The sequence below is a fragment of the Labeo rohita genome, chromosome 8, assembly GCF_022985175.1.
Source record: "Labeo rohita strain BAU-BD-2019 chromosome 8, IGBB_LRoh.1.0, whole genome shotgun sequence".
NCBI classification, from domain to species: domain Eukaryota; kingdom Metazoa; phylum Chordata; class Actinopteri; order Cypriniformes; family Cyprinidae; genus Labeo; species Labeo rohita.
Genome location: NC_066876.1, coordinates 14,996,104 through 15,008,269, shown reverse-complemented (window position 1 = coordinate 15,008,269; position 12,166 = coordinate 14,996,104). Strand labels below are relative to the sequence as shown.

The 12,166-nt window shown below is 40.3% G+C and overlaps 1 protein-coding gene across 1 annotated transcript in view; it reads right to left on the bottom strand.

Moving 5' to 3' along the window:
• Nucleotides 1-288: 288 nt before the first annotated feature.
• The window catches only part of LOC127169915 (uncharacterized), a gene marked incomplete at its 3' end in the record, with an annotated part of 32,884 nt that continues 21,006 nt past the window's right edge, over nucleotides 289-12,166 (bottom strand). The window contains exons 17-49 of the mRNA XM_051117587.1: nucleotides 10,426-10,590; nucleotides 10,165-10,317; nucleotides 9,898-10,062; nucleotides 9,637-9,789; nucleotides 9,370-9,534; nucleotides 9,108-9,260; nucleotides 8,810-8,974; nucleotides 8,548-8,700; nucleotides 8,282-8,446; nucleotides 8,021-8,173; nucleotides 7,754-7,918; nucleotides 7,493-7,645; nucleotides 7,226-7,390; nucleotides 6,964-7,116; nucleotides 6,666-6,830; nucleotides 6,404-6,556; nucleotides 6,138-6,302; nucleotides 5,877-6,029; nucleotides 5,610-5,774; nucleotides 5,349-5,501; nucleotides 5,082-5,246; nucleotides 4,258-4,410; nucleotides 3,992-4,156; nucleotides 3,871-3,883; nucleotides 3,184-3,323; nucleotides 2,917-3,081; nucleotides 2,680-2,835; nucleotides 2,417-2,581; nucleotides 2,183-2,263; nucleotides 1,908-1,997; nucleotides 1,731-1,823; nucleotides 1,507-1,599; nucleotides 289-668 (exon numbers count right to left, since the gene is read on the bottom strand). Coding sequence (XP_050973544.1) covers nucleotides 289-668; nucleotides 1,507-1,599; nucleotides 1,731-1,823; nucleotides 1,908-1,997; nucleotides 2,183-2,263; nucleotides 2,417-2,581; nucleotides 2,680-2,835; nucleotides 2,917-3,081; nucleotides 3,184-3,323; nucleotides 3,871-3,883; nucleotides 3,992-4,156; nucleotides 4,258-4,410; nucleotides 5,082-5,246; nucleotides 5,349-5,501; nucleotides 5,610-5,774; nucleotides 5,877-6,029; nucleotides 6,138-6,302; nucleotides 6,404-6,556; nucleotides 6,666-6,830; nucleotides 6,964-7,116; nucleotides 7,226-7,390; nucleotides 7,493-7,645; nucleotides 7,754-7,918; nucleotides 8,021-8,173; nucleotides 8,282-8,446; nucleotides 8,548-8,700; nucleotides 8,810-8,974; nucleotides 9,108-9,260; nucleotides 9,370-9,534; nucleotides 9,637-9,789; nucleotides 9,898-10,062; nucleotides 10,165-10,317; nucleotides 10,426-10,590 — 5,039 coding nt within the window. The remainder of the gene's footprint in view (nucleotides 669-1,506; nucleotides 1,600-1,730; nucleotides 1,824-1,907; nucleotides 1,998-2,182; nucleotides 2,264-2,416; nucleotides 2,582-2,679; nucleotides 2,836-2,916; nucleotides 3,082-3,183; nucleotides 3,324-3,870; nucleotides 3,884-3,991; nucleotides 4,157-4,257; nucleotides 4,411-5,081; nucleotides 5,247-5,348; nucleotides 5,502-5,609; nucleotides 5,775-5,876; nucleotides 6,030-6,137; nucleotides 6,303-6,403; nucleotides 6,557-6,665; nucleotides 6,831-6,963; nucleotides 7,117-7,225; nucleotides 7,391-7,492; nucleotides 7,646-7,753; nucleotides 7,919-8,020; nucleotides 8,174-8,281; nucleotides 8,447-8,547; nucleotides 8,701-8,809; nucleotides 8,975-9,107; nucleotides 9,261-9,369; nucleotides 9,535-9,636; nucleotides 9,790-9,897; nucleotides 10,063-10,164; nucleotides 10,318-10,425; nucleotides 10,591-12,166) is intronic.

The following is a 12,166-nucleotide window of genomic DNA, read 5'->3' as shown; positions in this document are numbered from 1 at the left end:
TGGTGTTGTTGTTAGTTTTGGTGTTGTTGTTAGTTTTGGTGTTGTTGTTGGTTCCGGTGTTGTTGTTGGTTCCGGTGTTGTTGTTGGTTTTGGTGTTGTTGTTGGTTTTGGTGGTGTTGTTGGTTCCGGTGTTGTTGTTGGTTTTGGTGTTGTTGCTAGTTTTGGTGTTGTTGTTGGTTCTGGTGTTGTTGTTGGTTCCGGTGTTGTTGTTGGTTTTGGTGTTGTTGTTAGTTTTGGTGTTGTTGTTGGTTCTGGTGTTGTTGTTGGTTCTGGTGTTGTTGTTGGTTCCGGTGTTGTTGTTGGTTTTGGTGTTGTTAGTTTTGGTGTTGTTGTTGGTTTTGGTGTTGTTGGTAGTTTTGGTGTTGTTAGTTTTGGTGTTGTTGTTGGTTTTGGTGTTGTTGGTAGTTTTGGTGTTGTTGTTGGTTTTGGTGTTATTGTTGGTTTTGGTGTTATTGTTGGTTTTGGTGTTGTTGTTAGTTTTGGTGTTGTTGTTGGTTTTGGTGTTGTTGTTGGTTCTGGTGTTGTTGTTGGTTTTGGTGTTGTTGTTGGTTCTGGTGTTGTTGTTAGTTTTGGTGTTGTTGTTGGTGCTGCTGTTGTTGTTGGTTTCAGTGTTGTTGTTTCAGGTGTTGTTGTTGTTGGTGGTGGTGGTTTTGTTGTGGTAGACTGACCTAAGGATAGAGCATTTATTTATTAAGTGTGCATACCATACATACAGTACATACATAAATATAAATGAATCTCAGACAATTCTTGATCTACATTTTTCTTATTAATTTACTATGAACTAAATCATTTTTAAAGCCCCACTGAAGTGCTTTGAAACACAGCGTTATTATATGTGTTGACGTAATTTCAACTGAAGACAGGACGGGACATATCAAGCAGTCCCACCCTCTTTTTAAAATAGCCAATAGTGTTTTGTTTATATCACAGCTTGAGCCAGAGCCGTTGAGCCGCATTTGACAGCGTATGACATTTAGTGGAGAATTCAAATGGGTCTGATACATTTTATGGCCTGCGCCAACTTGCGCATATGAAACAGCATGAAACCAGACTTCTTTAGCCCCAATGAAAAGCATATTTTCACAGTCTGAATTGTTCCCTATCCCCTATATATTCCCCATTCACCAGTGACCAATTTTAGCCACAGCTTTAGTGCTGTATTTATAGTATAGGAAGCGGGACAATTCAGATTCTAGAGAGCATTTGATTGGACAGAAAGTTTGATGAGAAGCTGAACTTCTGGGTGATGTCATCAAAATCGTTGATCCATATTGGTGGAAGTTAGGGAATTAAGTATATCTTGTAAATGCAAATTTTGTCATTGTTTTGAAACACACTAGCTTATAGATAAGCCAAAGAACTTTAAATTTGATTTCATGGTGACTTCAAAAATTGAATTAATGTGTACATTTTTATTAAATTACTTGTAAGTGTTAAACACACCACTAAAGATTTTAGTTGTTGGTAAAGGTGTCATGTGAATTGAATTGTATGATCACTTACTAGTTGTTTCTGCTATTGGAGTAGATGTTGAAGGAATAGTCATTGTTGTACTCTCAGCACCAATGGGGTTCAGGGTTGAAAGGCTTGTAACATCTACAAAATCAGAAACAAAAAATAGGTCATGAATATTCCCTGGCAACTACTGAACACAAAAGTAAACACACCTCGGAAGATTTTAGATGTTGGTGACAATGCTATGTAAATAAAATGATATGATTACTTACTCTGCATTTCTACTTTTGGAGTAGATGTTGGAGAACTTGTTATTGTTGTACTCTCAGCTGTACTTGGGATCAGGGTTGAAAGGCTTGTAAAAACTACAAAATCAAAAAGAGGTAAACACTCCACTGAAGATTTTAGTTGTTTTGACAATGCTGCGCAAATAAAATATGATCGCTTACTTGTTTCTACTGTTGGAGTAGATGTTGGAGAGCTTGTTATTGATGTACTCTCAGCTGTGGTTGGGATCAGGGTTGATAGACTTGAATAATCTACAAAGTCAAAATTCATTTTATATGCAAAGATGTTAGCCAATCATAGCAGTGCATGTTCACATTGAAGTCTCACAGCAGACACGCCCCTTACAACAGAGCATTCAAATCAAAGGACTAAATCCAGAGTAAAAAATAGCCATTTATATCTAAATTTTGACTGTTTTTACTGCAAAAGTTCATACCTGCTGTGGTAATTGTTGCTGTTGGCTCTGATGGTGTAGATACACTTGTTGTTGGGATTATGGTTGAAGGTATGAGACAGCCTACAATCAGCAAGGATATCGATTAATCTAAATACATTACCTTTACTGTCATAATGTTTATACTGAGACTGCAAAAATTAGGCAAAGACCAAAATAATCAATCGGTGAAAAACTGCATCAGATTGACAACTTGGATTTTAGCGACTTCTTTACCAAGTGGTGGGCGGCAGAACGCCCCATCAGATGGAAGAGATGCGATGCATCTGCACGTATCATTTTGATTGGGGCCACAAACGCCATGTTTAGAGCATTGTTCAGAGGACCAAACATATTGATTCTCACACTTGCACTGCGTTTTGCTCGAATTTGAGAGGCACACTGAAAATTAAACAAATAATTTACATTTTGGAGCACACATATGAAAACAATTGATTAGAATAATGTGGACAAAATTGCATTTCTTCCCTTATACTTACTTGTAGTGATGTTCACATCAGAGATTTTCATGTCTTTTTTGAAACACACTGGGAATTTCTGTCTGTAAATGAAAGCCCTCAAGTGCTCTATTACATCTTCCTCTGAAGCATTGATTTTTATGTCAATGGTGTATTTGAATGACTTCAGAGGAGCTGCTAAAATTGTGCAAAGATGAAAAACTATTATGATCACACTCATTGTCAGCTTGCATTTTAAATAAAGAGAAACTTCTTTACCAAGTGGTTGTTGGCAGAACGCTCCATCAGTTGGAAGTGAAGTGATGCATCTGCAGGTGTCATTTTGATTGGGGCTGCAAACGCCATGTTTAGAGCATTGTTCAGAGGACCAAATGTATTGATTCTCACAATTGCACTGGGTTTTGTTCACATTTGAGTGACACACTGAAAATTAAACAAATTGTTCAGATACTGTAGAACACATACAGAAAATAATTTCCAGTTAATGTGGACAGAATGGCATTACACAGCTTAGACTTCTCTTACCAGTAGTGATGTTCGCACCAGAGATTTTCATGCCTTTTTTGATGCAAACTGGGAATTTCTGTCCGTGAATTAAAGACCTCAAGTGCTCTGTGACAGCATCTCTTGAAGCATTGATTTTTATGTCAATGGTGTATTTGAACAACATCAGTAGAGCTGCAAATTTTGTAAAAGACAAAAATAATTTACTGATCAAAATCTGCATCAGGTTTTACAATGATGTCAGCTATCAAGTTGGATTTTTAACAAAGAAAGACTTCTTTACCAGGTGGTGGCCTGCAGAACGTCCCAGCAGCTGGAAGGGAATTAATGCATCTGCAGGTATCATTTTGATTGGGGCCACAAACACCATGTTTAGAGCATTGTTCAGAGGACCAAACATATTGATTCTCACACTTACACTGGGTTTTGTTCAGATTTGAGAGACACACTGAAAATTCAACAATTTGTTAGAATACTGGAGAATACATGTAGAAATATGTTATATAATAATATTTTTTTTCAGATTAATGTGGACAGAATGGCATTACACAGGTTATACTCCTCTTACCTGTAGTGATGTTTACACCAGACACTTTCATGCCTTTTTTGATGCACATGGGGAATTTCTGACCATGATTCAAAGCCCTCAAGCGCTCTATCACAGCTCCTTTTGAAGCATTGATTTTTATGTCAATGGTGTATTTGAACGACTTAAGTGGAGCTGCAAAAGTTGTACAAAGATGAAAATAATCAACCAGTATAAAACTTCATTGGACTTTTTTCATGCCAGTTTTCAGCTTAGATGTTAAATAAAGAGAGACTTCTTTACCAGGTGGTGGCCGGCAGAACTTCCCATCAGTTTGAAGAGAAGTGATGCATCTGCAGGTGTCATTTTGATTGGGGCCACAAACGCCATGTTTAGAGCATTGTTCAGAGGACCAAACATATTGATTCTCACACTTACACTGGGTTTTGTTCAGATTTGAGAGACACACTGAAAATTGAAGACATTGTTGGGATACTGGTGAAGTCATGTAGAAATAATTTTTCAGATCATTGTGGACAAAATGGTGTTACAACTTATAGTTCTCTTACCGGTAGTGATGTTCGCACCAGAGATTTTCATGCCTTTCTTAATGCACATGGGAAATTTCTGTCCATGAATCAAAGCCCTCAAGCGCTCTATCACAGCTTTTCTTGAAGCATTGACTTTTATGTCAATGGTGTATTTGAACGACTTCAGTAGAGCTGCAAATTTCGTAAAAGACAAAAATAATTTACTGGTCAAAATCTGCATCAGGTTTTACAGTGATGTCAGCTATCAACTTGGATTTTTAACAAAGAGAGACTTCTTTACCAGGTGGTGGCCGGCAGAACGCCCCAGCAGTTTGAAGAGAAGTAATGCATCTGCAGGTATCATTTTGATTGGGGCCACAAACGCCATGTTTAGAGCATTGTTCAGAGGACCAAACATATTGATTCTCACACTTACACTGGGTTTTGTTCAGATTTGAGAGACACACTGAAAATTCAACAATTTGTTAGAATACTGGAGAACCCAAGCAGAAATATGTTATGTAGAAATATGTTATTTAATAATATTTTTTCAGATTAATGTGGACAGAATGGCATTACACAGGCTATACTCCTCTTACCTGTAGTGATGTTTACACCAGACACTTTCATGCCTTTTTTGATGCACATGGGGAATTTCTGTCCATGAATCAAAGCCCTCAAGCGCTCTATCACAGCTTCTCTTGAAGCATTGATTTTTATGTCAATGGTGTATTTGAACGACTTAAGTGGAGCTGCAAAAATTGTACAAAGATGAAAATAATCAACCAGTATAAAACTTCATTGGACTTTTATTTTCATGACAGTTTTCAGCTTAGATGTTAAATAAAGAGAGACTTCTTTACCAGGTGGTGGCCGGCAGAACTTCCTGTCAGCTGGAAGAGATGCGATGCATCTGCAGGTGTTATTTTGATTGGGGCCACAAACTCCATGTTCAGAGCATTGTTCAGAGGACCAAAAATATTTATTCTCACACTTGCACTGGGTTTTGTTTGCATTTGAGAGACACACTGCAAATTAAACAAACTGTTAGGATACTGGAGAACCTATATGGAAATAATTTTCAGATTAATGTGGACAGAATGGTGTTATACTGCTTAAAATTCTCTTACCTGTAGTGATGTTTGCAACAGAAATTTTAATGTTTTTTTTGATGCATGTGGGGAATTTCTGTCCACGAATCAAAGCCTTTAAGCGCTTTATCACAGCTTCTCTTGAAGCAATGGTTTTTATGTCAATGGTGTATTTAAATGACTTAAGTGGAGCTGCAAATTTCATAAAGATGGAAATAATTTACTAGTCTAAATCTGCATCAGACTTCACAATCACATTAACAGTGACCCTAGATTTTAAACAAAGAGAGACTCCTTTACCAGATGGTGTGCGGCAGAATGTCCCTTCAGCTGGAAGAGAAGTGATGCATCTGCAGGTATCATTGTGATTGGGGCCACAAGTGCCATGTTTAGAGCATTGTTCAGAGGACCAAATGTATTGATTTTCACACTTACACTGGGTTTTGTTCAGATTTGAGAGACACACTGAAAATTCAACAATTTGTTAAAATACTGGAGAATCCATGTAGAAATATTTTTCAGATTAATGTGGACAGAATGGCATTACACAGGTTATACTCCTCTTACCTGTAGTGATGTTTACACCAGACACTTTCATGCCTTTTTTGATGCACATGGGGAATTTCTGACCATGATTCAAAGCCCTCAAGCGCTCTATCACAGCTCCTTTTGAAGCATTGATTTTTATGTCAATGGTGTATTTAAACGACTTAAGTGGAGCTGCAAAAGTTGTACAAAGATGAAAATAATCAATCAGTATAAAACTTCATTGGACTTTTTTCATGCCAGTTTTCAGCTTAGATGTTAAATAAAGAGAGACTTCTTTACCAGGTGGTGGCCGGCAGAACTTCCCATCAGTTTGAAGAGAAGTGATGCATCTGCAGGTGTCATTTTGATTGGGGCCACAAACGCCATGTTTAGAGCATTGTTTAGAGGACCAAATGTATTGATTCTCACACTTACACTGGGTTTTGTTCAGATTTGAGAGACACACTGAAAATTGAAGACATTGTTGGGATACTGGTGAAGTCATGTAGAAATAATTTTTCAGATCATTGTGGACAAAATGGTGTTACAACTTATAGTTCTCTTACCAGTAGTGATGTTCGCACCAGAGATTTTCATGCTTTTCTTAATGCACATGGGAAATTTCTGTCCATGAATCAATGCCCTCAAGCGCTCTATCACAGCTTTTCTTGAAGCATTGACTTTTATGTCAATGGTGTATTTGAACGACTTCAGTAGAGCTGCAAATTTCGCAAAAGACAAAAATAATTTACTGGTCAAAATCTGCATCAGGTTTTACAGTGATGTCAACTATCAACTTGGATTTTTAACAAAGAGAGACTTCTTTACCAGGTGGTGGCCGGCAGAACACCCCAGCAGCTTGAAGAGAAGTGATGCATCTGCAGGTATCATTTTGATTGGGGCCACAAACACCATGTTTAAAACATTGCTCAGAGGACCAAACGTATTGATTCTCACACTTACACTGGGTTTTGTTCAGATTTGAGAGACACACTGAAAATTCAACAATTTGTTAGAATACTGGAGAACCCAAGCAGAAATATGTTATGTAGAAATATGTTATTTAATAATATTTTTTCAGATTAATGTGGACAGAATGGCATTACACAGGCTATACTCCTCTTACCTGTAGTGATGTTTACACCAGACACTTTCATGCCTTTTTTGATGCACATGGGGAATTTCTGACCATGAATCAAAGCCCTCAAGTGCTCTATCACAGCTTCTCTTGAAGCATTGATTTTTATATCAATAGTGTATTTGAATGACTTCAGTGGAGCTGCAAATTTCGTAAAAGACAAAAATAATTAACCGGTAAAAAATTGCATCAGACTTTATGATTACCCCCATTGTCAGCTTGGATTTTAAATAAAGATAGAGTTCCTTACCAGGTGATGGCTGGCAGAAAGCCCCATCAGTTGGAAGAGATGCGATGCATCTGCAGGTATCATTTTGATTGGGGCCACAAACGCCATATTTAGAGCATTGTTCAGAGGACCAAACATATTGATTCTCACACTTGCACTGGGTTTTGTTTGCATTTGAGAGACACACTGCAAATTAAACAAATTGTTAGGATACTGGAGAACCTATATGGAAATAATTTTCAGATTAATGTGGACAGAATGGTGTTATACTGCTTAAACTTCTCTTACCTGTAGTGATGTTTGCAACAGAGATTTTAATGCCTTTTTTGATGCATGTGGGGAATTTCTGTCCACGAATCAAAGCCTTTAAGCGCTCTATCACAGCTTCTCTTGAAGCAATGGTTTTTATGTCAATTGTGTATTTAAATGACTTAAGTGGAGCTGCAAATTTCATAAAGATGGAAATAATTTACTAGTCTAAATCTGCATCAGACTTCACAATCACATTAACAGTGACCCTAGATTTTAAACAAAGAGAGACTCCTTTACCAGATGGTGTGCGGCAGAATGTCCCTTCAGCTGGAAGAGAAGTGATGCATCTGCAGGTATCATTGTGATTGGGGCCACAAGTGCCATGTTTAGAGCATTGTTCAGAGGACCAAATGTATTGATTCTCACACTTACACTGGGTTTTGTTCAGATTTGAGAGACACACTGAAAATTCAACAATTTGTTAAAATACTGGAGAATCCATGTAGAAATATTTTTCAGATTAATGTGGACAGAATGGCATTACACAGGTTATACTCCTCTTACCTGTGGTGATGTTTACACCAGACACTTTCATGCCTTTTTTGATGCACATGGGGAATTTCTGACCATGATTCAAAGCCCTCAAGCGCTCTATCACAGCTCCTTTTGAAGCATTGATTTTTATGTCAATGGTGTATTTAAACGACTTAAGTGGAGCTGCAAAAGTTGTACAAAGATGAAAATAATCAATCAGTATAAAACTTCATTGGACTTTTTTCATGCCAGTTTTCAGCTTAGATGTTAAATAAAGAGAGACTTCTTTACCAGGTGGTGGCCGGCAGAACTTCCCATCAGTTTGAAGAGAAGTGATGCATCTGCAGGTGTCATTTTGATTGGGGCCACAAACGCCATGTTTAGAGCATTGTTTAGAGGACCAAATGTATTGATTCTCACACTTACACTGGGTTTTGTTCAGATTTGAGAGACACACTGAAAATTGAAGACATTGTTGGGATACTGGTGAAGTCATGTAGAAATAATTTTTCAGATCATTGTGGACAAAATGGTGTTACAACTTATAGTTCTCTTACCGGTAGTGATGTTCGCACCAGAGATTTTCATGCCTTTCTTAATGCACATGGGAAATTTCTGACCATGATTCAAAGCCCTCAAGCGCTCTATCACAGCTCCTTTTGAAGCATTGACTTTTATGTCAATGGTGTATTTGAACGACTTCAGTAGAGCTGCAAATTTCGTAAAAGACAAAAATAATTTACTGGTCAAAATCTGCATCAGGTTTTACAGTGATGTCAACTATCAACTTGGATTTTTAACAAAGAGAGACTTCTTTACCAGGTGGTGGCCGGCAGAACACCCCAGCAGCTTGAAGAGAAGTGATGCATCTGCAGGTATCATTTTGATTGGGGCCACAAACACCATGTTTAAAACATTGCTCAGAGGACCAAATGTATTGATTCTCACACTTACACTGGGTTTTGTTCAGATTTGAGAGACACACTGAAAATTCAACAATTTGTTAGAATACTGGAGAACCCAAGCAGAAATATGTTATGTAGAAATATGTTATTTAATAATATTTTTTCAGATTAATGTGGACAGAATGGCATTACACAGGCTATACTCCTCTTACCTGTAGTGATGTTTACACCAGACACTTTCATGCCTTTTTTGATGCACATGGGGAATTTCTGACCATGAATCAAAGCCCTCAAGCGCTCTATCACAGCTTCTCTTGAAGCATTGATTTTTATATCAATAGTGTATTTGAATGACTTCAGTGGAGCTGCAAATTTCGTAAAAGACAAAAATAATTAACCGGTAAAAAATTGCATCAGACTTTATGATTACCCCCATTGTCAGCTTGGATTTTAAATAAAGATAGAGTTCCTTACCAGGTGATGGCTGGCAGAAAGCCCCATCAGTTGGAAGAGATGCGATCCATCTGCAGGTATCATTTTGATTGGGGCCACAAACGCCATATTTAGAGCATTGTTTAGAGGACCAAACATATTGATTCTCACACTTGCACTGGGTTTTGTTTGCATTTGAGAGACACACTGCAAATTAAACAAATTGTTAGGATACTGGAGAACCTATATGGAAATAATTTTCAGATTAATGTGGACAGAATGGTGTTATACTGCTTAAACTTCTCTTACCTGTAGTGATGTTTGCAACAGAGATTTTAATGCCTTTTTTGATGCATGTGGGGAATTTCTGTCCACGAATCAAAGCCTTTAAGCGCTCTATCACAGCTTCTCTTGAAGCAATGGTTTTTATGTCAATTGTGTATTTAAATGACTTAAGTGGAGCTGCAAATTTCATAAAGATGGAAATAATTTACTAGTCTAAATCTGCATCAGACTTCACAATCACATTAACTGTGACCCTAGATTTTAAACAAAGAGAGACTCCTTTACCAGATGGTGTGTGGCAGAATGTCCCTTCAGCTGGAAGAGAAGTGATGCATCTGCAGGTATCATTGTGATTGGGGCCACAAGTGCCATGTTTAGAGCATTGTTCAGAGGACCAAATGTATTGATTTTCACACTTACACTGGGTTTTGTTCAGATTTGAGAGACACACTGAAAATTCAACAATTTGTTAGAATACTGGAGAATCCATGTAGAAATATTTTTCAGATTAATGTGGACAGAATGGCATTACACAGGTTATACTCCTCTTACCTGTAGTGATGTTTACACCAGACACTTTCATGCCTTTTTTGATGCACATGGGGAATTTCTGACCATGAATCAAAGCCCTCAAGCGCTCTATCACAGCTTCTTTTGAAGCATTGATTTTTATGTCAATGGTGTATTTGAACGACTTAAGTTGAGCTGAAAAAGTTGTACAAAGATGAAAATAATCAACCAGTATAAAACTTCATTGGACTTTTTTCATGCCAGTTTTCAGCTTAGATGTTAAATAAAGAGAGACTTCTTTACCAGGTGGTGGCCGGCAGAACTTCCCATCAGTTTGAAGAGAAGTGATGCATCTGCAGGTATCATTTTGATTGGGGCCACAAACGCCATGTTTAGAGCATTGTTCAGAGGACCAAATGTGTTGATTCTCACACTTGCACTGGGTTTTGTTCACATTTGAGAGACACACTGAAAATTAAAGACATTGTTGGGATACTGGTGAAGTCATGTAGAAATAATTTTTCAGATCATTGTGGACAAAATGGTGTTACAACTTATAGTTCCCCTTCAGTCGTTTCACTACGACGTTACATATGGGAACTCGCTTGAGAGTCCAATCATCTCCAAGCCTTATTCAAAAGGCCAATGAACATTCATGAACATTGGCGAGTGGTATTTGCATGCCGAGCCACTCCCCCATATATACGGATATATAAGGCGGCGGCGTGCAACCACTCATTCAGACTTTTGCTTTTGGTGCCTCGTCTTCTGAGCCATTTAAAAAAAAAAAAAAAAAAGAAACAGAGTTCCTGAGCTCACACTCTCTCTGCTGGGGGACCGGGATTTCAAAAGAGTGAATTTCTCGCGGCTGTCGAGGACATCTTCCCGGTATGTCTCTCCGGCCGTGCGCTTCCGGGTGCGGTAGTTTCCTCGCCTCTTTGGACGGACATGATCGCTGTCTCACGTGCCTGGGCCGAGAGCACGCTGAGGCAGCGTTCACGGATGGTACGTGCGTTCATTGCGAATGTATGTCCATGGCTGCGTTAAAGTCCCGCCGCTCATTCATGAGTAGGCACCCCTTGTTGTCTTCCCGCGGTAAGTCGTTGAGCCGTCAAGGTTTTTCGGCTGCCGCGGTGAGGCACTTGGGGGACATTCAGGTGACTGTGCAGAATGTTCCGTCGGCCCCCAAAGCCCCGCGGACTTCTGCGTCACCGCGCAGTCCCATTGAGCTGCCAGAGCAGTATACCTCCCCGTACAGCGGGCTGGGTATCTCCTTTGGCGCTCCCCAGGAGATCGAGATGTCTGCTGCAGCATCAGAGGGAGAGTCTGACGATGAGGCTGACGGCTCGGCGGGTCGGCTCCTCCGAGCCGCCAAGGAGATCGGTCTGGAGGTGCCCAAAACACCTCCGGCCGGTCCCTCTAGGCTGGATGATTGGTTTCTGGGGAGGGCTCCCACAGCACCGCCACGCTCTCCCCCAGTGCCTTTCTTCCCGGAGGTGCATGAGGAGCTGGTGAGGACTTGGCGAGCCCCGCACTCTTCTCGTCCACGTCCCAGCTCCTCTCCCCTCGCCTCTCTCGACGGCGGTGCAGCCCAGGGTTATGAGGCGGTCCCTCAGGTCGAGCGCGCTGTCACGGTGCATCTATGCCCGCCCGGCGCTGCCACCTGGCGGGATCGGCCCCATCTCCCCTCCAGGGTGTGTGAGTTCTCGTCCGCTCTCGCGGGCCGGACTTACCACGCCGCTGGACAGGCTGCCACCGCCTGGAACACCATGGCCACCTTACAGGTGTACCAGGCCAAGGTGTTGAAACACCTGCACGAGAGAGGTTCTGACCAGGGTGCAATGGAGGAACTCCGTGCCGCCACCGACTTCGCCCTCCGGGCTACGAAGGTGACAGCGCGTTCCCTTGGTCAGGTGATGTCCACCATAGTGGTCCAGGAGCGACATCTATGGCTGACCCTGGCCCAGATGGCAGATGTCGACAAATCACGGTTTCTCGACGCTCCTATCTCCCAGGGCGGCCTATTCGGCGACACCGTCGAGGA